The sequence below is a fragment of the Molothrus ater genome, chromosome 10 (genome assembly GCF_012460135.2).
Source record: "Molothrus ater isolate BHLD 08-10-18 breed brown headed cowbird chromosome 10, BPBGC_Mater_1.1, whole genome shotgun sequence".
In the NCBI taxonomy this organism is placed as follows: Eukaryota; Metazoa; Chordata; class Aves; order Passeriformes; family Icteridae; genus Molothrus; species Molothrus ater.
In genome coordinates, this window is record NC_050487.2 from 22,503,266 (window position 1) to 22,528,009 (window position 24,744).

General features: G+C 42.2%; 2 protein-coding genes across 3 annotated transcripts in view; one reads left to right on the forward strand and one right to left on the reverse strand.

Annotated features, from left to right (window-relative positions):
- Nucleotides 1-12,200, reverse strand: part of SERPINI1 (serpin family I member 1) — a 45,272-nt gene extending 33,072 nt beyond the window's left edge. The window contains exon 1 of the mRNA XM_036389190.2: nucleotides 12,088-12,200. The gene's annotated coding sequence lies outside the window, so the exon portion shown is untranslated. The remainder of the gene's footprint in view (nucleotides 1-12,087) is intronic.
- A 163-nt stretch (nucleotides 12,201-12,363) lies between these two features.
- On the forward strand, nucleotides 12,364-24,615 carry PDCD10 (programmed cell death 10). 2 transcript variants are annotated; one of them, XM_036389191.2, is made up of 8 exons: nucleotides 12,364-12,478; nucleotides 18,743-18,957; nucleotides 19,554-19,607; nucleotides 20,937-21,054; nucleotides 21,718-21,844; nucleotides 22,147-22,225; nucleotides 22,539-22,621; nucleotides 24,131-24,615. In XM_036389191.2, the coding sequence occupies exons 2-8, from the start codon at nucleotides 18,862-18,864 to the stop codon at nucleotides 24,210-24,212; spliced, it is 639 nt and encodes a 212-aa protein (XP_036245084.1). In that variant the 5' UTR covers nucleotides 12,364-12,478; nucleotides 18,743-18,861; the 3' UTR covers nucleotides 24,213-24,615. The 2 variants fall into 2 exon arrangements, with proteins under 2 accessions (XP_036245084.1, XP_036245085.1); XM_036389192.2 differs by having other exon boundaries at nucleotides 12,393-12,478; nucleotides 18,751-18,957.
- The last annotated feature ends 129 nt before the right edge of the window (nucleotides 24,616-24,744 follow it).

The window sequence follows — 24,744 nt, forward strand, 5'->3', positions numbered from 1 at the left end:
TGCACCTCAAAGCAAGGAATTCAGACCCCGTTTGTGCCAAGCAGTTCCATCAATACAGTCACAGAAAAAAAAAAAAAAAAACCTTTAATTTTCAGTCAATCTGCCTCAGCACCAAACTCATTAGGCAACAAGCAGGCAGAATGCCTTGCCTCACACAGACCTCACAGAACTGGTGCAGCTGGATGAGCAGCAGTGCCCAAGTGACACACATTTCTTTGGTTAGTCACCACAGGACAGTTATTCCACACCCCCAGGTGAAAATGGGCAGCAGCTCATCCCTCACTGCCCCAACTCTGCTGAGCCTTGAGGCAGCACACAGAGATCAGCTGGGCACCTTGCGGACCGCGGCACAGCCACCTCTGTCTCATCAAAGTTTATCACTGGGACACACAAGACACTAAAATTACAGCTGCCCCCCCTTCAGAGCATGAAATCATCCACCTAAAGTTACTTTTAGGTTGATTTCTTCTTTGTTCAAATTCATCCATGGCAGAATACACAGAATTGTACTACCCTGAAGGGAAGAACAACACTGAGTTTTGTTGTTTGAGGCAGTGAAGTGCCCGTGCAGAGGTGACAGCAGCTCCACTGGATCAAGCGTCCAAAGCCGTGGGACCTTCAGTGCCATCAATTCCTGCACTTAGAGAGCAAACAGCTGAGACATCAGTGCTTGTTTCCCTGAAAATACAGGGAAGCCAACAGAAGAAAACATCAGCAGCAATTCCCATGAACAAGAGCAATCACAGAGCACTGGAGGAACAGAGCCTTCACCAGGAGCCATCTCTTTTCCAGCTCCCAAAGCCCACAGTAACAAAGGCTGCTAATAACGGACCAGAAGTTCACTACGTTTTCCCCCTAATGCTACATTAAAAAGCTTGACTTTAAACAGCCCAGTCTTCCCCGCACAGAGCTGCAATATTTGTGTGCTTACTGTGGCTCCCAAACACAACATTAGTGATGTCAGACACGGCCACGCACTCGCCCAGGCAAGATTCAAGTTTATGTCTCTATAGAGCCAGAAATTAATAGCCTAACACTTGTTTTCCCATGATTCAGAAGTTTTCAGGAATTGTTACAATGTGCTAGGAGAAGCAGTGAAAGGCCAAGTAAAATAATGGATTAAGAAAACTCTTAGTACTGCAAGACTTGAAAACACACTTATCACAGCTGTAATTACAAGGCTGAATGGCCACAGCTGATCCCTAACCTCGAACACTTCTGCACTCCCATTCAGCGAGTTTGCATTAGGGAAAAAATCTTTACTGGGGCCTTATTAAACAAACATTTCCTTGTTCTCATTTTAAAGGTCCTACTCGTTTAACCTGTCTTATACAGAAAGAGTCAAACCATGACATTACAAAATTAGAGCTTAACTACCTCAAAGTCCTCAGGTTGTTCAGATTTTCAGAGGTCTTTTTGCTGAATTGTTTCAGGGAGAGAAATATTTACCTCCTATTTGACACTGGCAACTCCCCAGTCACTTCCTCCAGGAACTGCTGAGATTACTTTATCCAGAAATCCAGACTAGAAATTTTCCTCTGTAATGTCCTGATCAAACTGGGGATTTTGCAGTGTATTTATTTATCTGGTTTATGATACTGTCAAAGAGGTCAAAGTGGTTACTGTGGGGAAAAAAGCTTACATTTGGAAGGCACTCAAGCAGAGCCTTTTAAAAACCAGGAGTATTCCCAGTGCCTAAGGAATTTTCCCTTAGGATTGAGTGTGACACAGCCTGGCTGCAATTTCTTTAGGGCGGATGTTTATTTTTTAATTGGACTAACAATGATGCCAGCTGAGGTAGCCAAGTATGAAATTAATATGGATTTAAAAGCTCAAACTTGGCCAGTTTGGGGATGTTTTGTTTCAGTCTCTCTCTTTGATATCAATCATGGAGAGAGAAGAAAAAAGGCATTAAAATATTGTTCTGATTGTGTATGCACAGTGGATGGGACAGACTGAATTTCAAACTGTAGAAACAATACATCAGCCTCAAACAACAGAATTTTGCTGGCAAACACAAGAAAGCTCTGGAAGAGGTTGCCTGGGGGGGGTCTCTACCCATGGCCACCACATGCCATGGTTCTGGGTCAATGATTTTGGAATTCTTGGCCAAAGCAAGGCAGCATGGTTCAAACCTCTGTTCTGCATCAGGGGTGGGAACACAGAAACCATCCCAGGTTTAGGAATTTTATGGCTGGCATAGAAATCTCCTCAGGACCCCAGTTCTGTTCACTGTGCAGCTCTGATTTTATTCAAAAAACCTGAAAAATTAGAATTATTTTCCCTTGGCTTAAACTAACACGACAAAAATAATTTGAGCTGCTCAGAAAATGTTGTGTGTTTAGCTGCTTGATCTGTAAGTGGAAAAAAGCTAATTACACAACCCATTTAGGCATTTAATGTCCCAGGGCCAAGTCACTCTGTGGCCACAGAAAACATTAATAAACATGGCTTATCTCACTTTATGAAAGTTGTGATTACCATTTTTCAATAACTGCAGCTATCAGCAGCATTTCACCTCTCCTACCTTTTGAAACTGAACCCAAACAGCAAAACCTATTTGAATTCAGCTCAAATGTGAATTTATTGGGAACATGTTCTCTTTTTGCTCCTGTGTAAAATGTCAAAATTCAGGGCTGGATTCTCAAAGTGCAGCACATCAGGGCTCAGCTGGGAACAAACAAGAGCAGCCAAGCACATGAGATCAAATAAGCCTCTAGTTTGATGCCTAAATGGGAAATAAATATTCAAGGGTAAAAAAAAAAAAAAAGAGAACACAAAACAAGCCTGCCTGATCATTTTCAGAATTGTTACATTTTAAATCTATCTGTAGAAGTGGTCCACTTGGCATTTCAGCTACAGAACACACAAGAAATATTCAGGAAATTTCCTCAATGGAATAAAAATCATCTTAGTACTATGTAGCTATAGTCCAAATCCCATTAACATCAATTGAAAGACTTTATAATATTTTGCATATATGACATTATTACATAATATATATGCTTTAAGTCATATATGGGTTATTGATATCCACTTTTGAAATGTCACCAAGCTGTTGGCTCCCATTCAATACCAACCAACTGCCTCCTCCTTGTTCTGAAGGCACACAAAATAATTGTAAATTGGTAGCAAACCCTCATATTTCAACTGAGTGAAAGTGAAGAGATTCCCAGAAAGAAAACAAAATGAGTTAACTTTTCATGCCACAGAGACAAAATGGTTACAGTGTAATGCAGCATATAGGTGAGCTTTATGAATTATGTGATAAATTATCTTCAAATGTACATATTCCAGCAAAAAAAAAAATTAAATATATATATACACACATCACCTGCCTTTTACATGCTTATTTTGATACAAAAACATGCTGAGTAATACAGGAAGGTCAAAATATCAACTTACCTTGCAATCCCTGTTTGCATTACCAAATTATCACAGGAATTGTTAAAGCATTTTTACCACATTAAAGCCACTGCTAAGACCACCATGGCAGCTCCTTTTCCTAGAAACTTCCAAAACTTAGAGTGATTCATCCAGTGTATGCACACAAGATTAGCTCAAGGATAAGTGTTATGATTTTAAAAGTTTTTCAGATCAAAAACATTCCGATTTTTGTCAAACCCAAGAAGGAGATCCCATTCCCATAAGGACCTTAATCTTAGGTGAGTCCATTTCAGAATCCACACTAGTCAGGCCTAGAAATATTCCAGTGAAAAAATGAAAAAAAAAAAAGGGAACTAACAAGAAAAAATAAGCAATTTCCCTAAGCATTTCCATAGCTTGCATAAAGACATCAATTACCATGGCTTGTCTTCTAAATTAATGATTCACAGTGATGGATTATTCATGCAAGTCGGCCAGCTGAACATTATACTTTGACTCTGGGGAGAAAGTATAGCATGTCTTAATTAACTAGATTTTGTATATGCCAAAAGATACCCAGGAAAACTTTATTTCTCTAGTCAAGCAGGTAAAATGTGAGCAAACAGAACTGATGGTAATCAAAATATGTAAAAGTCTTCCACAGTCTCAGAATCCACGTTTAAAGTGAACTAGCAAGAGCACATTGCCTCAAGTGAGCTCTGCAAAATAGATTCAAATTGCCATTTTGTTGAATGAACTGACTTTAGATCTGCTCCATTTAAGCGTGAAAAAGATGGAAATTTCACATTAATATGCTGCTTCCTGTCTCAGCACAACCTTGCAAGGCTTCAGTGATGGCACAATTTCTTGTTTCTAAAGGATATCACGATTTTCTTGACTGAAACGCCACCCAACACTGAAATTTTCTATGAGTGAATGATAGGTTATTATTCCAAATATTTTCCAAATGAATGCTGTGTTCTAATGGCCTCCTTGAAAATACATAACATTTATGTGTTGTTCAAGTCCATTGATGCTATTTGTTACTTTGATCGGGTACAATCCCAACAATATCTGGAATTTGCACTTATTGGCTTTCAAAGTGTTCTTCAATCACGGTATTGAAAGATTTACAAAATAAAAATGGGAATGCCATGATAAATGTTGCAATTTATCCTTCAAGTAAGTAATAGGAACGATCCAGTGTCTCTAAAAATCTATACCAGGCTGCTCTGAGCCAGCAAAGATCACCAAGCCTGATGAATGAGATGCCAAGTTAGTTGCTTACATGGCTTCTATAGACTGAGGTTGTTAAATCACAGTCAAACACACCTTTATCTTTAACAAATTAACCCCACATGCTTCACAGCCATTATGAGGAGGAAGAGGCTGTTTTCATTTTATACTGGAGAAACGTAGGTTAAGCAAAGATTAAGTGACTTGTCCACTACCAAAAGATGTGAAAACAAGGAAATTTTTTCCCTTCTTCCCTTAAAACTACCCTATCCATTAGTGTTACCTTCTCTGAGCTCCTGGGATAATCATAGAGCCTTTGAAAGGAAAAAATTAATTTTGTCCTTCCTCTCTTAGTGCTTCAGCAATATTCCCAGGGATTCTTCCAAAGCCCTGGACTTCCTAAGGAATTAAGTAATAACTCCAGGATAGGACAGTTACATGGATAAGGATTAGGAAAGGATGGTGCACATCAATTTAATTGGTGTCTGCCAATGCTGAGGTGACAAACAGTGGGAACACATTTCCATACCTCTATCCCATAGGGCTTTCACTAAAGGTAACAAAGATCTTCATGAGACCCAGCTCCTTGGAACAATTCCTAGATGCAGATTTGAATTTCTGCTGCTTTTCTCCCCTTCCAAATACGAGATGTCCTCATGTTCTTCTTGGGAAATATGCTTCCATCACTTCAAGAAGTTGTCTGCATTGTGACTGAGTGAAAGCTTGTCCCCTTGCAGCTAAAGGGTATTTTGCTGTCACTTCACATATGGGGACCTGCTATCTGTTATGTCAAATCCACAAGTGCACTGTGTTTTAATATTGCATGCACATTTTCCTCCCTCACATTTCTTCTATATGATAAACTACTAATGGCATTTTTTACTTCATGCATATCATCCCCTCAAAATAGATCTACTTACAGTCAATTTGATTCTTACTCACTGTCATGGTATCTTATCTGCCCTGCTGCTCCATATCCCCTGTAATTAAATATTTCTGATTGCTTTTTTTCTGATATTTGTTTTCCTTAGTATCTTCCCCTATATCTAATTTCCTGCTTTCTTTAGTATTTTAACAGAGGCATGGTAGGAAAAACAGATGGGAACTGTCAGCTAGAGATGATGCCAAGCTTCTGAGCAAGTGGAGACTCCAACAGCTCCAAAATCCCCGTGGAGTTTGGTGACACCAGGACATTCCCTGTGCCTCAAAGATGTGGGGAGGACAAATCCAAGGCACTGTCCTGTAGCCTGTAGCCAGCTCAGAGTAAGCAGAGCCGGTGCCTGCAGTGACCACACAGGTGACAGTGAACTGGGGAGCTGCAGCCACGTGTGCACGGCACAGGACTGCAGGAACAACAATCATGAACAATTACAGCCACAAAGCACCACAAACACAGCTCTGAGTCCTTGTGGTGGTGGCAGAAGGCAGAGCCCTGGGGGATAAAAGCAGCAGGGATTTGTGAGCACAGCCTGCAGGAGCACAGAGCACTGTGGGCACAGCAGAGCATGGAAGGGCAGAGCCCTGGGGATGGAGGAGCATCCATGGCCATGGAGAGAGGAGGATAAAGCAGGCCAGCAGCTCAGATGCACAGAATGACCCAGGGGCAGATCCCTGGGAGCATCCATGGCCATGGAGAGAGGAGGATAAAGCAGGCCAGCAGCTCAGATGCACAGAATGACCTGGGGCAGATCCCTGGGAGCATCCATGGCCATGGAGGGAGCAGGATAAAGCAGGCCAGCAGCTTAGATGTACAGAATGACCCTGGGGCAGATCCCTGGGGATGGAGGGAGCATCCATGGCCATGGAGAGAGGAGGATAAAGCAGGCCAGCAGCTCAGATGCACAGAATGACCCAGGGCAAAGGCAGAGGAGCCCTCCCAGACTTTCACTATCACCAGTTGGGGACCACACATAATCCCAATCTGTCACACTTCCATCAGCATTACTGCAGGATAGAAATGAGATCGCAGCAACCACAGACCAGAGCAGTGCTGAATTAAAGGGTTCAGCTCTGAGGCTCCCAGGTTTCATTTCCAGCTGCTGCATGGCTGCCCTTCCTAACCCTTGGTTCTCTTCTCTCCAGATTCTCTGACCCTGCTGTCCTCCTCTTCCTGCAGATCCACCAACAGCTCCCTTGGACAGACACAACCAGCAGAGCAGATGTGCTGATGGATCCTGGGACTGGACTAATCACAACCAGAGTCCCCTGGCACAGAAGGAAGAAGCTGCTCCATAGCACACGCAGTCATGAAACAAGATCTTGTTTGTCACTCTAGACCAAGGAGGTGTAGCAGGCACATTAAGCATTAATCTAAAACTCTTCTGTCATCTTCAACTCAAACTCAAGCTTTGTCAGGTGTTATCTGAACCCTTATTTTAGAAGTGTGGAGTCAGTTTTGGTTTTTTAAATTAAAATCCCACTCTCTGCCTGTAATGTTACTGTGAATAAACAATGTTACTTTAGGTTTTTATTTACCATATGCAATTGCACATGTTTTAAAGATAAAATAGAATTACTACAGTTTTTTAAACGTCCATATCCAGTTTAATAAGAGACTAGTTTATTCCTCTTTAGTACTTGTAAGAGTCATTAGACATCTTTCAACTCCCACTAATTACTTTGTTTTTGGCAGACATTAGTGTTTCCTCCTCCTGCTTTTTTGAATAAATCTGAAATTAACAAGTCAATAAACTGACATATTTACAGTAAAAATAACTCGGCTCCCCTGTCTTCTTCCTCCCACTTCTCATATCTCTTAGCAGATGAAAAGGTCATCATTCACCTACAGGCTTTACACACACTGGTGGGGACTTGGGCACTTTCCCTTTGCATCAACCTCATCTCAAGTTGAGGACCTGATGTTACAGAAGCTGTTCCTGTCATCTTACGTTTTGATTAATTACTTTAAATAGTTTAGAAACTGGAGCAATGCTTCTTTTGAGAAAAAGATATCTGAGAGAGAAAACATGAGTTGCTTCAGTGAACTCCAATTGCTGTATGAAGTACACAGTCATTAAATGCTCCAGGAGCTGCTTTAATTTAAACGTGGAAAAAAAAAAAAAAAAACCATTGGAAAAGGGCAGTTTTGGTGCACCAATTAAAAAATGATGCCTTAAATCTTTAGACCTTTCTTTCCAACTTACATAACTGAGATGTATGGGGAAAACTAGGGCAGCAAACATCACCTCAGCCATGGAGACAGTCCCCAAAGCCTGGCACTTTGCTGCTGTGCCAGGGAAGGAGGCAATCTCCAGTGGCTGAGTGATGCTGAGCAGTTCCGACAGGCTGTCTTTGGCAAAGCACCCACGCTCTTAACACTACCTTGACATGCCAAGGGCACTTCAAAAAAATCACAGTGAAAAGTAGATGTCCAAGTCCTCCAGCTCACTCCAAAGTTCCACGGGAGAACCAAGGCTGGAATGGAGCTGCTGCTCAAACAGTACCAGGTGCAGAATGCAACTGGTGAGCAGCGTTTGGGCGTTTCGTCTTACTGCAAAGGGAATTATCTGAGCAGAATTCTCAGAACTGCAAAAGCAAAACAAAGCCTTCAGTGTGTTGTGCAGAAAGGTTAAAAAGGAAATGAGGGTTCTCTTTTCTGAGATGAGGAAATCCCCCCCCCCCCAAACCCACTGCACACACAGAAACACGCATGACAAAATTAGAGGAAAGGAAAAGCGCAGGGACTGCAGCTCTTCCACAGCCTGGGGAGATCACTGCTGGCTAACAAGTGCTTGGCTTGTACATCTGACACCCCCCTGCACATATGGCACAGCTTCAGCTCTGGTTGGGACAGAATAGATCTTTCTAGAAGCAGCAGATTGTCCATTAGGCCATCAAGGCATCACGGGGTCAGAACTGTCAGACTCACACGGCAGAGCAGGAACAGAGAGCATTATTAAGCAATTATTTCTTTAGTTGGAATGATGAAAGACTTCAGGGCTGAAGCACACAAAGTTCATAAATTAGTGCAAAGACAGCCAGCCTATAAATTGGAAGCTAGTTGGTTAAAACTAAATACAACTACATTGTTTTAACTTTCTTCTTCTATGCAGTAAATTACTTGTCATTATTGATTCTTCCTGAAAGAGGAGTCTCAAGGTCTGCAAAAATATTTCTCAAGAATTGTCATAATATTTAAACACTGAACTAAACTAAAAATCCTTTACAACACATGAGGTCAAATCTCATTAACCCAAAAGCCATACACACATTTAACTCATTAGCTTGTATGAATAAGAAATTTCCTCTTTTCCCATCTCACAGCTACAGCTGCTCTGCAATGACTCCAAAAGCCCAAAAAGGACATGGATAACTCACACAGCTTTTATCCCATTAGCCACGGTCTGCAGTTCTCATAATCATTAGCTTTGAAGTGTATTAAACAAACCAGAACACGACCTTAGAGCTGATATTTTAATCACACCACATAAGAACAATTCTTTATCACAGATACTTCATTAAGGCCACCAAACGAGATGCTATTGAGAACTACCCAAGCCACAAACAGGCAAGGAACTATTCTCACATTACTTTATAGCTACAGACCTTCTCCAACACAACCTTCCTAGTGACTGCACTGAGGTATTTACACCTGAAATAAACACATTCTTAATGGGATCCATACATCTGTACAGCCCTGTCGTTTTGCACTGCTTCAAATGCCAAGTACAGAGGGAAAATAAGCACCAAAAACTTCACCCTTATTAATGAACTATGGGATTAATTTTTTTCTTTTGAAGCGGCTACAGCTTTATGTCCTGGACTATTTCACAAAGAAGTTGACAGAAAATGTGTCCTCCTGTCAATTCAATAATTCAAGACTCAGACAGTATTTCCCAGCCTCCTGCAGGAATACATGGTATGTTATTTTCCCCACCTCTATATTCTGCTAATGTTTAATCATCCAGTTCCCAAGACCACACTGGGAAGGCACAAATTAAACCCAAAATTTTTTAAGGGATTCCCAAATTAAACTACTCTGTTTTTTCATATATACAAAGTATGTATATATTCATAAAGACACATTTATCACTAATTACAGCTGACTATACAGACATCTTTCCCTACCATCTGCCCATTTTATTGTATCAGAGACATGCAAGAGATATAAAATAGGGAAAACCAAACATTAACTTTGGAAACCATGCTTACACACCAATTTTTAACGTTATTTTGAACACACAGCTCAATTCAGATAAGGACAGCCTGAAGACTCAGTACAGGACAGATGTACCCTATATTAATTCAGCCTGTGCTTTACACAGACAGAATAATGTATTGCCCACACAGAACACAAATTGCTAGAAATTATTTTAAAAGGTATTCAGGCATGCCAACAATGTGTCTTCAGTGATGATGAGCAGCCCAAAAAATAAATCTGAAGTTTTGAGAAGTAAAACATTAATTGCAAAAGCCTTTAGAGAGCAGGGAGCAGTCAGATCTTGCTGTGAAGAATTCTACCAGCACTAACCCATTTTCATGGCTACGTGCTGTGATACACAAGGTTATAAACTGAACTAAGCTACACATAAATACAACATTGACATCAACAGAATAAATTTCAGGAGAGTTGTTACAACAATAGTGCTCCTAGAACTGTTCACCCCTGAATATGAAAGGAGATGACTGACACGTTCATGAATAACTTTCATCTACGTGTGAGCAAATCCCTGACAATGGCAGATGACGAGACCAACTCACAGCAAATTTAAAAATCCAACTCCAATTGGACTAGAGGATGTGAAAATACAGGACAGACAGTCTCGTGAGGTCAAATTTTGGAGCTCATGACTGCCTTTAACAGGAAACTTTACACTGCCACAAGCCTTCACATTGCATTACATCTTAGGCTGCCCTGTGTAATTCTGTAGACAACCCACACCTTAAAAAAAAAAAAAAATCACCCTTTTCTGCTCCCTCCTCTCCCTTGGCAATTATTCTTCATCACACTCAACCAAGCCAGAGTAATTCTAAAAAATACAATGGATGTAAAATAACAAAGTGTGAATCTGGTTCAACCCCAAGAACTCCAACCAAGCCCTGACAGAATCTGGAAAAGTATCACAAAATCGACGGAAGAGGAAACTATCTTAAGTTTTAGCAGCTCTATGGCTACAGCTTTGTAGTTTTATTTAAAACATACTAATTTCACTGAAAGGATAAATAACTATTAAGCAGACATTTGGCTCAATCTATGCTACAACATTTTACTAAACACCTCTCCCCTACACAGAAGGGCGTAATTTTCCGTCAGACCAAATCACCAGATCAAAATGAGGGGAAAATTGAAGAAGTTGAGCTCAAGGGTGATTAAGACTACAAAACTCATACATATTATTTGCTGCAGTTTTTAAGCACCCCTTTAATACCAGGATACATAGAGTATTTGATATGTGAGAAATCACCCATCGATATGCAAGAGATCTGATTCAAACAAAACGAGACGGTGTGGGAAGGAGAAAATTCACACGTGTAACAACCCAGGTGCCTTTTTTCCTATTTTTCCCCCAGCCAGAGCCCTTGCCCACCCCGAAGGAGGAGATGAGGATGGGTGACACACACGGACACCTGCACACCGTCCCTCTGTCCCCAAAGGCACCCAACTCTTCCCACCCTGCCAGCAGCACTGCAAGAAGTTACAGCCAAAGCCTGACAAGTTCAATGATTCATTCTCACGTTCACAATGGGGAATCCGTGTGCCTTAACATTAGGTAGAAGCGATCAGCATTTTTAAAAAGTGAGCGTTAACAGCGACACATCAGAAACGCAAATTCGGACCTAGAACCGAGTTGATGCCTTAATATCACTATCAAATTTTAATCGCTGAGCTCTTCCTACGATGGAATTCGAGACTCCAAACCTCAAAGCTTACTAGGAGCAGAACCACCCCGACAAATAATGCCCAAGTTTAGTTGTTTTAATGGCCAGCACCCGGGGCGCACACACGCTCTGCGGCGCTCCGATCGAGCCGCCAGGACGGGGCTGCCAGCGGCGGGCGAACCCCTCACGGGCGGGCTCCGAAGCCCAGCTGCGGGCTAGGAAGGGCTGGGAAGGGTCTGGGCGGCCGCAGGGACCCGCAGGGCACCGCGGGCGGGCTCTGGGACACGGCACCGCGACCCTTCCCTCACCCGAGCACAACTCCGCCGGGGCGCGGGCTGAGCTCCGCGGGGCCGGACGGAGAGCGCGTCCCTCCCCGGCCGCCCGCAGCAGCCGAGCGAGCACCGAGGGGCTCCTGGGCTTGCCCGCCGCTCCCCGCCGCTTATCCCACGCCGGAGGAGCAGCTCTGATCCCGAACGCCTCCTCTCCCGCCGCAGCGGGCGCAGCCCGTCCCTGCCTCCCTCCCTCCGGCGCCGAGGGAACGCCGGCGACCCCCGCACGGGCAGCGGCTCCTCCGCACCGCCGCTACTCCGGCACGGTGTAAGAAACGAGCCGGAGCCGCCCGGTTCATTCGGTCCCACAGCCCCGCGAAGGGACGGGCGCACTCACCGGCACTCCCGCCGCCGCGCCCGCTGCCCGGCGGTGCTGCCGCCGCTCCGCGCTCCGCCGCGGCTCTGCCGTGCAGGGAAGGCTGTGCTCGGCTCCTCTGAGCCCCGCTCCGCCCGGGCACTATCCCCGCCCCGGCCCGCCCCGCCGAGCGCTCCCGCCCCCGCTCCGCTCGGCATTGTGGGGCTTGTGGTCGCGGAGGGCGGACTACGAGCCCCAGGGCCCCGTGCGCGGTTCCGGACAACGCCTGGTGTGTGGTAACACCGCGGATCTTCCTCCTCCTCCTCCTCCTCCTCCTGCTGCTCCTCCTGCTCCTCGCGGGCGCTTCCGGCGCGGCGGCGGCGGCGGCGGCGAAGCCCCTCGGGAGCAGCGGGGGCTCGGCGGGCCGGGGCAGGTGAGGTGCCGAGCCCTGCCCTGCCCGGCTCTCGCGGGCTGGGCGCGGGGCCCGCCGCGCCCTCTGGGGCTGCGAGAGGGGTGGCCGGGCTGAGGAAGCGGCTGAGGGCGGCCTCGGCGTGCGGGGAAGGTGCGCGGGGTGTCCCTTCCCCTCCCGACCGGGCCGTGACCTCCTTCCTCCGGCCCTGAGGCAGCGCCCAGGGCTTGTCCTTCTGCCCGCCCTTCCCGCGGCCGCGGGGCCGGGGCCTGGCCCCGCTCCGGGGTTCCCGGCCTGGTGCTGGTTCGCTCGGGCCGGGCCCAGCGGGCGCAGGCCCGGATGTGTTTTATTTTTGTGTGTATTTATTTTTAGCTCGTCCTCTCGGAGCGGAGCGCTGTCAGGTGGCTGCGGCGGGCAGGGAGAAAGGGCGCCTCGGCTCCTTCCCCCTTCCTGCGCCAGGGGAGGTGTAGGTTGAACGTTAGGGAGAAATTATTCACAGAAAGGGTGATTAGGCATTGGAATGGGCTGCCCTGGGAGGTGCTGGAGTCACCGTTCCTGGAGGTGTTTGAGCAGAGGCTGGACGTGGCAGTGGGTGCCATGGTCTGGTTGACAAGGTGGTGTTTGTTCAAAGGTCGGACTCGGTGATCTTGGGTGCCTTTTCCAGCCTGACTGATCCTGGGCTTCCTCCTCCGCAGGCTCCCCCCGGCTGTGCCCCCCTTGGGGGCTGAGCACTCGGGGCAGGTGTTCAGGGCTGGGGTGTCCCATTAAGTTGCTCACTGAACTGGTGAGTTGGGTTGGTGCTTTTCCTGTAGCTCTCACATACTGCGTGGCTGAAACCTTGTGCCGTTCCTGTTATCAGAGGAACTAATTCTCCTCTGGTATGTGTTCACACGTTGGAATGTATTTTTGTGCCTTTGGACCTGTGTCATACCTATTTGTTTTAGGTAAAGTAATGGCTTCACTTTCACATTCCCAAAGAGGCGAAAAAGAAAGAGAAACGGGGATATGTTGTTGTGGTTATGTATTCCAACATCTGTGACCTGTTTCAGTTGTGCTGTATAACAGTTCTGGTGTTGCTGACTGCTGGAACTGGAGCACAGGCTGTGGGGTCTCATGTGAGACACACGCTGGGTGTATTAGGACAGATTAAATCACTTCCATTTTGAAGTCCAGCAAAAGAACACGGACTAATTATAAGCCTGACTTCAGGCTAGGCTTGGGTTTTGTTTTTTGAGTTGATAGGGTTCTAAAAATAGACATCTTGGATTTATCACAGGTCTGTGTCATTTCTGAATTAGTCATAGAACTGCTCTTACAGTAATCAAATGCATTAGCAGTTCTGCTTTGCCAGAGTGGATTTCACTGCAGGTGACTGTTACACGTGTGTGGAGATGTTTGAAAACTGCATTTCTGTTCTGGTGAGAGGCATTTGAAGACACTTTCAAACTTCAATATTATTTGCTGATTCCTTTTATTGACTTTGCAGTGAAACTGTTTGGTGTGAAAATCAGCAGGATGTGGAATCAGTTCAGTAGGATGCCTTTTAAGTCTCTTTTTATCATTGCTGATTTTAAAATACAGATTGTTATCCTAATACTTGATCTGTATGCTAATCCCAGTGAATCCACCCATACTCAGTTTTAAAAAGAAGGAAAGTAATTCTGTATCTGAAACACAAAGCTTTGAAGCTTTGTATCAAATAATCTAAGTTATACAATGGGAAATAATTGCAATTGATAATTAAAATACAGTGGCAGGTAAGGTAACATCTGACTGAAAAAGAAAGATGTGTGGGTTAGGTTTTTTTTTTAATTCAAGTGACCATTAATGATAGAAACAGAGTTGCCAAGACAGGTTGTGTGGGTGTGTATATAGTTAAAAGAGCAAATTCTACAATTTTTTTTTTTTTACTTCCATAAACTTTACAACAGCAGTAGTAAATTATGTACACTCCCTCCTCCCATGCACATTGCTCTTACATTTTGATTCAAGCTCTGCCTCCGAATTCAGATGGAATTTATGCTGTTATTTCCCTTCCCCCACTCTTTCTTCCAGGACTTGAATGAATTTTTCTGGTAACTCAGGGATCTCAGATCAGGTTAAAGGTGAAACCTCTTCTTGAATCCTCCCTGCAAAAAGTGGAGCAGAACCTCTTGGCAGTAAGGTCTTTTCTAGCAGGAATGGAGCTGTGATTTTTGCTAGAAGCCAACCACTGAAATAATAATAATATTTGTAATCACTGCCTTGGGCCTTGTTCCTCTGTAGTATTTTTCTAAAAAAGAATATTAATGTCTAAGCACTTACCAGATCTAGGGTAGATGGAGCCTGGAGAAGGGAATAGAGACAACATCAGTGCAGAGGTAGATCTGCTGATGACAGAGCTGAAACCCTGCCAATTGATACCAAATATTTCTGTTGGTTTAAAACTTGAAAAGTTGAAATCATGAGAGCCTGCTCTCTTTGCTTTAAGCACTGCTTCAGAAGACTGTGTTACACAAACACCTTTCTTTGCTGGAAACCTCTTCAGCCTGGCCTGGGAGCAGGTGTGGATTTGGGGAGGATCCTGCCTGCTGTAGTTACCTGGGGATGGTTGGGTTCTTATTGAGCAGCTCTGCTTGATTGTGCATGACCAAAAGTCTGTCAGTGAGTGACACATATTAGACAAAGCAGATTGTCACCTTAGACACTGACAATGGTGCTTGTCCATCTGGGAAGTGTGGTGGTCTGTGCTCTTCACCCTTCTTGGCAGGAGTTGGGTTTTTGGGTTTTTTTTTTTTTCTGCTAAAGTTCAGTTGAATGATTTAAAATGTCATTGGGTGGCTATAGGGGAATAGGCCTGTCAGAGAACCTTTCCAAATCTATTCCTCATCTAAAATATACCAGCTCTCTCCATGTTTGCTGATGGCTGGGATCATATTTTAGTGCTGAGACTTAAAGGTTAGAATGTGAGATTTATCCTGACAGTGAAAGCACATGTTCCATGTTAGTGCATCTCTTGGAATCCAGCCTGGTGTGTTTGATGGCTCAGGACTGAGCAGTAAGGCCTGCATTAACTGTATTAGTTTAGCACAGTTGGCAAATCCAGGTTGTGTTTCAATTCCCTGGGTCATTCTGTCCATTCTCTCATTGCACCCCCAGAGATTTGGGTCTGTGGGGTCCCTGGAGCACAGAGGGGGATCAGGCTGACACCCAGCTCAGTGTTTGCCACTGTCCTGCTGCCTCCTCCTCATCTGCCCCCTCTGACCAATTAACAAGTTTGCCAGCAGAGTAACACCTGTTCTGCATCTTACAGTTTTCCAGGATTTTCTCAACTCTGCTGTCCTAATAAATCACTTTCTCGTGGAATCTTATTCCCACCTTTTTTGAGAATGTCAAATACAGCAGATGACAGATGAAACTAGGGTAAACTCCTCTCAAAGAAAAGGCTCTTTTGGGATTGGAGGAACTGAAGTTAAGCTGTTACAAGACACTGTCAGGAAGTCTGGCAGCTGTGCTGAGCTGCTTTTGATCACATCCTAAAAGAAATGCTGAAAGCTCCTCCTTGCTGCTGATAATGTGCATTAAACTGCCTTGAGTCAGGCCATTTTGCAGGTTAGTAGACTTGCTGATAATTGATGTAAATAGAACAGAAACTTCAGTTTTCATGAGGATTTGGTCCCTAATCAGGATTGAGACCACCTTCAAGGGTGTTTGGGTGTGGTTTAGTGCAGCTATGACAAACTGACTTTCAGTGACACAATGAACACAGAGTTTTTGTAAAGATAATTATTCTTTCTATTTAACACTAGCAAAGACTGAAGTAAGTTGCATCCAAAAGATGTAAAGTTGATTCCTGACTGTAAATATAAACAGTTTGAGAATTTTAGCAGTCACAGGTCCTTCATGACACTGTAATGCTTCCTAGTGTATCTTCTGGAAAACAGGAAGATTCCTGAAATCATTAACAAGCAGTGTGATAAATTGAATATATTTCTTTTCATACCTTGGCAACAAAAGCATTTGGTGTTCTTAAATATTTCTTGTGCACACATATATATAAACCCACCTCTTCAGTTGCAAAATTGGTATCCTTTGTGTTAATATAAATCCAAGTGTTGTATTTTTTTTTTTTAGGACTGTCAGTGTCTGGAAAAGGGGTAATAGATAATGTATAATTGTTTTTATATGAGGGTTTTAAGTGTACCATGGATTAGTAACAATAGCTTATGGTTCTTCAGGAGAAAATGAGTTCTTCATGGTAGCTCACAGTGTAATAGGTTTTCATCATCATAAAAATCCATCATTTCACTTAGTATTTCCTTTTGTGTGTGTGTGGATACTGCTAACCCATAAAAACAAAGTAATTATATCTAATGGCAATTTTGTCCTTTTTTGCCCTTCTTCCTGTGATAAAAATCTTTTGGGTAGAACAATGTTCAGTGACCTGATTTAACTATTTAAAAAAGTTACTCTGAGACTACAGATATAAAAACGTGCTATAAATTCATCTGTGAATGCAGATGTGTGAGTGGACATTCACTGAACTTCCAGAAAGGAGGAATTCAACAGCAAAAAAACCCAAAATCTCCATCCAGCAGGGAATACACATGGATAATAAATGGGACAGCTTGTACCTGCAGTAGGGAGTGAAAACTTGTTCAGACAAGTTCCCTCCCCCCATGTGAGCAGACCTGGCATGAATTTATGTAACTGAAACAAGTTCTTGGGAAAACACTCCACTTTTGGAGGAATGATGAATATTCACTTGTATTCCTCCATGTTCTTGACAGCTGGAAAATACCAGGGGTGGGTGATAAAGTTGTGAGACCCCTGATTATTGCAGTTCCATCCCTGCGGATGGATTTCATCATCCAGACCCTTTTCTAAAGCCTTTTCTGGGGCTGGAGGAATCAGCTCATCTGTGGCACTTTGAGGCTGGAACAGCAAGAGGAACAAAGGGAGGTTTTGCAGTCCATGTTAGAAGACTTGTATAAAGTTTTTATTGTAGTCATATTGAATTTTCCTTCAGCTTTTACTTGTCCCAAAAGAGAAATGACCAAGATTTGTAGTCATCCAGTTTCTTCTCTGTGCTGACTGTAATCACTAACAAATTTCACTTGTATAATTATGGCTAAACAATTATAGATCTGCTCTGGACAAAAAATACCTGTTCTTCTGTTTAAACAGCCTGAAGATCTTTAGCCAGTGCAGAGCATAATGAGGGATATGGCTGAAAGAAATGTCTTGGCATGTTCTTAACCTGTTCATACTCTCAGGAAGGGATATTGATTGCTGGAGGAGTTTCTGCTGTTTCTTACCATTTCACTCTTTTCACTTTCTACTAAAATGTCAGTAAATTACACAGACATGCAAATGCCAGGTGTCTGGAGCTTGCTAGGAGGAAAAATCCTTCCTCTAGTGCATTAAATCCTCCAAGCAAATCTAAAAATTAAAAAGCTTAATATCTTTCTTTTTATCTTTATTTCTGACTTGGACTTCAGGTCTTTAAACTCAATTATGCCATATAAAATGTTTTTTAAAGAATCTGATTAAGAGAAAATACAGCAGGCTGGAACAAGGGCTTTTTATCAACTGTAAGGTGACCTTTTTTCTTTTCCACATAATTTCTGAGTCTGAGCAGTGATGGATATGATGAGCTGGGCTGGGTGGAGAACTTCCAAAACAGAGGTTCAGTTACTGGAACAATAATTTTCCATTGAGTTAACATAGCTGGTGGCACACCCTGAGTGGAAACATGACTTCAGCTTATATAAAACCAAAGATGCAGTGTTCACATTCAGATGGGTGGAAAGTAGGCACTGATCTCCAGCAGAATCACAGCTTGATGCATGTGCAATATGGAGTATTTATAAATATACCTATTTATAGGTAGTTTTAATAGTCACAATGCATCTGGATGAGGCTTGGGCTGCATATAGCACTTTCCAAGTTTTTCCTGGATGGGAATTGTCAGCAACCTTATGCTGCTGCCTATGAGTGGTGGCAAGATTTTTGTAAATAGCACATAAAATCCCTGCTTTCAGGAGAATTGATTCCATAAGAACTTGAAGGGGAAAACACTTGGGGTAGCACCTTTTCTTTAAAATATTAATTTGATAAATTTCTGTTAGGGTTTTGAAGTTACACCAAGTGGTCCTTCCATGTTTACTTGACTCATGTAATAGGAAATCCCTGGTTTCTACACAGTAGGACTCACATTGATCTGTGCCTTGTCATTTTTAGAACTTGTCCCTTCTTGAGCATTTGTAATTGTGTATGTTTGTTTTCTCTTTTCTCACACACCCTAAGGGCAATAGATTTCCCAAGTTCTTCAAGAATTCTTGCACAACGAGGAAAAAGAAGAGACATTTCAGTGAATGAGGAGTTTTTTGCTTCTATAGTGTTTTCCTTGAGAAGTGGCTCTTTGAATGAGGATGACAATGGAAGAGATGAAGAATGAAGCAGAGACCACTTCTATGGTTTCCATGCCTCTCTATGCTGTTATGTACCCTGTCTTTAATGAGGTGAGCTCCAGTTTACCTTGGAATGCAGTAATCCCCTTTGTGTGGGAAATGAGGCCACAGGAACGTGTTGTTCATCTTGGGAAAGCTTTGTCTAACACATCTTCTCTCTCTGCATTGTTTCACCCTTCTCGCCAGCAATAGTTTCATGCTCATCAAAGGTTGCTGGTTGTCTTGGTCCTGAGCTTTTCTCTTACCTTTAACACAGGATTTTGACAAAAATGCCAGCTCTGGTGTTCTCTGGCAGGAAATAGCACACAGTCAAACCTGTGAACAGCTTGATGCATTTTAATTTTACTGCTAATGGTTGTAATTTAATACTTGTTTTTCTCTGAATATCAGAGATTGCCAAGATGTTCTCACAATCTTCTGTTGGACTTTTGCTGCAAAATACATCCAGTGATTTTTGTTTTCATTTGTGGGGGGAACTCTTTCCTTTGGGATTAACTTTATAGTATCTCTGAAGTGAGACCAGCAATTTGAAAGCTTCTGTCAATCCCCCTTCCCATTCTGCTTTATGGGGCAAGGTGTGATTACTTGACTTGTTTTGTTCTGATAACAACAGAATGCTAATAATTCATTCTAAACTTTTATTGCAGCTAGAAAGAGTAAATCTGTCTGCAGCTCAGACACTGAGAGCAGCTTTTATTAAGGTGAGAAGTAACTTGCATGGAAAAATGGTTGTTTCAAAAGTAAGCTGTGTAAGATGAAGCTAAAAGGTCAGCTCTCTTGTTTCCTTGTCTTTTTATCTGAGACTTCATCCTTGATCCAGTAGTCTAAAAATAAAGTGGAGACAATTGCATGAACTGGAAGTTTGAGATGTCTGCAGATGTCACGAGTAGAAATCTGAATGAGCAATTTTAAACTGACTCTTCTCTTGTCCATATAGAACAAAAGCTTAAATGAGGGAGCAGTCAGTGAATAAATAATCAACTTAGTCTAAAACCCACAAGATTTGTAGAATAGGCTCTCATGAGCAATAGGCACGTAGCAGACTTTGAAATTGGTTTACAAAGTGAGTGGTAATGGGATTTTTTTGTGGATGAAGTTCAGTGTTTGTGTAGAAATCCAGCAGTAAATGGAAAAAAAAGATTCTTCTGACTTTTCCATTGTATTCCTAAGGAGTGAGAATACAGATATTCCTTTACATTGCTTTATTGAAGTGGTGATCTTTTCAAATATTGAAACAAAATTATGGCAGACATGACATATCTGAGCTGTGCAAATCTGGGATACTTCCCTGTTCCTGCACTTAAATCTAATGCACCTTGATGGGCTGAAGTCTCAAAGTGAGCTCCTACAAGTGTAGGTTGGTTTTGTGTGCTTTCACAATGGGTGGGAAGGAGCTAAGCTGGATGCAAATAATGTTAAACTGAGATGTTGGTAAAAATGGTAGTGCCAGCTAAAAAACCCACAGAGGCTCATTTTTCTTCCACACAGAGCAGTTTTTTGGTAGCAGCACAGGTGATGTGAACAGCTCCAGTGTTAATGCAGCTCTGTACTTAGATATGTCATCAATCAAAAACTGGGTTTTTTCTGAAAGAGCAATTCCCAGATGATGTCTGAGCATATGATGTGATTCATGAGAGGCACATTTATAAATGTCATGGGGAAGGTGGGGGAGTAGCACCTGTGTTGGAGTGAATTCAATTCCAGGGGATACCATATCTTTGTCTCAAAGCTTATTGTTTATGAAAATATAACAGGATAGAGGCATTTATTAAAACCTTTCTTACTCAAATTAAAATGAGTGCAAAGGCTTATTGGAAAAGTTGCTCATGCAAAATCAATGATGTAGTCCAAGAAAAACGAATTTTGTAGTGGAGAAATGTTTTTAAAGTAATCTACTGGTCTAAAGCCATTAGACATTCAAAGTTCCTAGCAAACTCCTGCAGTATCTGAAACAATTTCCATGAAAATCTTGGTGCTTGCAATGTCCAGGTCTTGCATATTTAAAAATAGAAAATTTCTCTGCTTTACAGGCTGAAAAAGAAAATCCAGGTCTTACACAGGACATCATCATGAAAATTCTGGAGAAGAAAAGTGTGGATGTGAATTTCACAGAGTCTCTCCTGCGTATGGCAGCTGATGATGTAGAAGGTAATAAAACCTGTGTTGGATAACTGTATTTTTAATTACACTCTTAACTAGGAACATGCAATTCTCTATTTTTTCTTTTTTTTTTCCAGAAGAGATTATTTGTTTCTTAGTAGAATTTTCTCAGTGTGGTAGAAGAAATTTTGTATTTTTGAATACTGCTATAGAAGAAATTAATTTCCCTTAAAACCACACTTGACTAATAAGAGAAGGAAAGAAAGAAAATGAATGTTCAGAACTATGTTTTTATGAATGTTCAGAACTGTGTTTTTATGGGTGCATAGTTCACCTTTTGCAATGCTAACAACCAGGAAAAGGCAAATATGGAGTATAACATCCACTCTTTTTTTTTCCCTACTTCAAATTAAAAGCAGCAGTTACACTGTCACAGAAGGAGAATATACTGCAGGCTTTAAGTTATTTTAATACTGAATTTGATGATTTTAATGCCTCAAATAAAGTAAGATGGGCTCTCTCTCCACCATGCAGTAATGAAGGTGATAGATGCATTGTTCTGATTCACGCAGGGGTTATTCACTGCAGTTCTTTGCTGTTCACCTTCAAATTCACCCTGGCAATCCTGCTGCATTCTGTGTCCTGTTTTTAGCTGTCACTACAGACTTCAGGACAAACTAATGGTGGTTTTGAATATGTTCTTTTTGACAGAGTATATGATCGAAAGACCTGAACCTGAATTCCAAGATCTTAATGAAAAGGCACGAGCACTTAAACAGATTCTTAGTAAGATTCCAGATGAGATCAATGACAGAGTGAGGTTTCTTCAGACAATCAAGTAAGTACAATATGATGGATTTTGCTGCAGGTGGAGAGGTCAAACTTCTTGTATTTAGGTCTAAATGTTGAAATTCTGTAGATGTAGCAGCATTGTTCCCATTGCCAGAGAGCCTGATCCCACTTAGAAATGATGAGGATGTTACTTGACCAAACTTGCTGAATTTGGTCTCCTCCATCACGTCTGACATTTCCTCTGTAGGGACTGCCCTGAGAAATACTTGACTGCTGGAAAAGGATTCAATTCCAGCATTTCATGGGATCTCCTGAGGATATTGAAATTCTCTTTTTCTTGCCCAACAGGGACATTGCAAGTGCAATAAAGGAGCTCCTTGACACAGTAAATAATGTCTTCAAGAAATACCAGTATCAGAACCGGCGGGTACGTGCACCAGCTCTCCATCCAATATTTCTAATAGCAACACAAGAAATATTGTTGTGATCCAAGGATGAACAGCAGAGCTTAGCTGGTCAATGAGACCATGCTTTAACAACAGAATGGTTGTATGATGGGTCTCAGGAAATGTAGAGAAAAAATTATTCTTCTTTGTTTCTTCTAAAGGAAAAAAAAAACCCAAAATTTTTATTCCCGATGTAACATTAATTAATCTTCTGATCAGTTAAACCTCAAGGTTCTCACTGCACCCAGAAATATGTGAACTAAGACTCTGCTCCTGGTGTTTTTGCTTTTTTAGGCACTTGAGCACCAAAAGAAAGAGTTTGTAAAATACTCCAAAAGTTTCAGTGATACTCTGAAAACCTATTTTAAAGATGGAAAGTAAGTATGCTTTTGTCCTGTTGTTTCAACGATTTACATAATGACTAACAGGAAAATAGGACAGGCATAAGCTGCCTTTTTTAGGAGTTGCCTAATTATTTCCTTTCCTATGTCCTCTCATTACCATGGCTGCTTTAAAATGCTGTTTCTTTGCCTTTGAGGAAAGGGAAAATTGTTAAATTCACCACCATGTAACATCCATGTGTGCTGCTAGTTTTGAATTTGAATGAGAAATTAAATTTCCTGGCCCTGTGTGGGTTTTTTCGGTGCATATAAAAGGACAAAGAAATTATGGATTTTTTGGTTGAGAAAAGTAATTTACCTATTTGAAGTATCATTTGCAAATACAAAACATCTATGCAGGGTTCTCTTTGATTTACATTTTTATTGGCCTTTCTTTATAGACCCTCACAGTATCTGGAATGATTCAGCTGAATGTTTTTCTAGCTGAGCATTTTAGCCCTCAAACTGAGGCTTTTTCCAGGTCTTCACCTTGGATTTTGCAGTCATTATGCCTGTATCATTCACTGTAGTGATTCTTTTGGAGGATGAATGGATCCCCCTCAGATTCTGACAGAGCCAAAATGTTCTGGTTTAAAGATGGAACCAACTTTGATGTCAGCTCTTGTTGAGCTTGGCAAAGGCTGAAAACACCCAGGAGATGGTGCATTATAAAGCAGAGAAAAGTCTTGAGACCAGCTGGGAGTACAATCCTGTTCCCATCAAAGCATTCTTGTTTTTCTCTCCTTCCCCTGAAATTGGGGCTAAATTTGATACCAAAATGAGAAGTTTAGGCTTTAGTAGCTTTGCTTCCTGGACAGAAGTACTGTGTGAGCTTCAGCTTAAAGTGTGTTAATTATTTGCAGTAGTGTAAGAAATGCCATCCTGTATTTGCTATCCTGGGGAAGTCAGGAGGAATTTCTGTCTGAGCTGCACATGGGGTGAGATCCCTGCTGCCCCCAGCACGAAACACAAGCCATGCTCAGGCGTCATTCCTGAGCAGAAAACTTGTGTGACCCCACACCTTTCTGTGCAGAAAGGTAACTAAAATAGTGTGTTGCTGTCACATGTGTGCACGTTTAGTATTCCCTGAGGGAAGAGTTGCCAATTCTGGAATTCCTAAGGGGTGAAGAGCTCAGCTTTGGGAAAGGTGTTTAACAGTCAGAGTCAGAAAATGGCTGTGACCTTAAAGATCATCTGGTTCCAAGCCCCAGTCATCTGCTCCGTGGTTTTCCCTTGGTTATCTGAATCCCAGAAGGAAAGGATTGAGATGTCAGTGATGATAGAGAGCCAAATTCTTTTTAAATTCCTGCCAAATCAACGCAGCCTTCCTGGGCTTAGCTATGCAAACGAGGCTGGCTGGCTGCCAGCAGGGAGCTTCAGGTAGGTCAGCACAGGGTGGAACACCCCTGTGCTTCCAGTCCTCCAATGCTGGATGCCAGTGATGCTGGCTTTCTCCACTGCCATGTTTCTGGAAGTGTCTGAAGCAATATTCTTCTCTTTCCACAGGGCAATAAATGTGTTCATAAGTGCCAACCGACTAATTCATCAAACCAACTTGATACTCCAGACCTTCAAAACTGTGGCCTGAAAACTGTATATGTTGAGAGTTGTACTTTTCAATGGTGGATAGGGTACCTTTATATGTAAATTTTAAAGTTTTGACTGTATAAATTATCAGCCCCTCTCGAGGGGCCTAATGCAGGATTTTGAATGGGATTATTGCCATCTTACACCATATTTTTGTAAAACATTGTAGCTTAATCATAATCTCACAAGAAAGATTTTGCATCACTTTTTGCTATTATCATTCTTTTCAGAATTATAAGCCAAAAGAATTTACGCCTTAATGTGTCATTATGTAACATTCCTTACAAGAATTGTAAATATTTGGTGTTCTGTTTCTGACATTTTAACTTGAAAGCGAAAAACTGCAAGATTATGTATTTAACAATATTGGTGGCAAATATTCAATAAATAGTTTACATCTGTTAGACTGTCTTTTTGTATGTGAACAAAAGTGCATAACTCATCTTTCTAGAACTGCAGAACATTCATTCAATAGAAAAAGAAATTAAAATTATTTGGGTGCTTAAAGCTACCGGGAGTTCAAATCAGTGTAA

What these genes read in the sequence shown, in the direction of transcription:
- PDCD10 (XM_036389191.2), top strand. Translation starts at nt 18,862, where the DNA reads ATGAGGATGACAATGGAAGAGATGAAGAATGAAGCAGAGACCACTTCT. An exon ending in TGAGAGCAGCTTTTATTAAG is followed by an intron (nt 19,608 to 20,936) that starts GTGAGAAGTAAC and finishes TCTGCTTTACAG; the next exon opens with GCTGAAAAAGAAAATCCAGG. An exon ending in ACCAGTATCAGAACCGGCGG is followed by an intron (nt 22,226 to 22,538) that starts GTACGTGCACCA and finishes TTGCTTTTTTAG; the next exon opens with GCACTTGAGCACCAAAAGAA.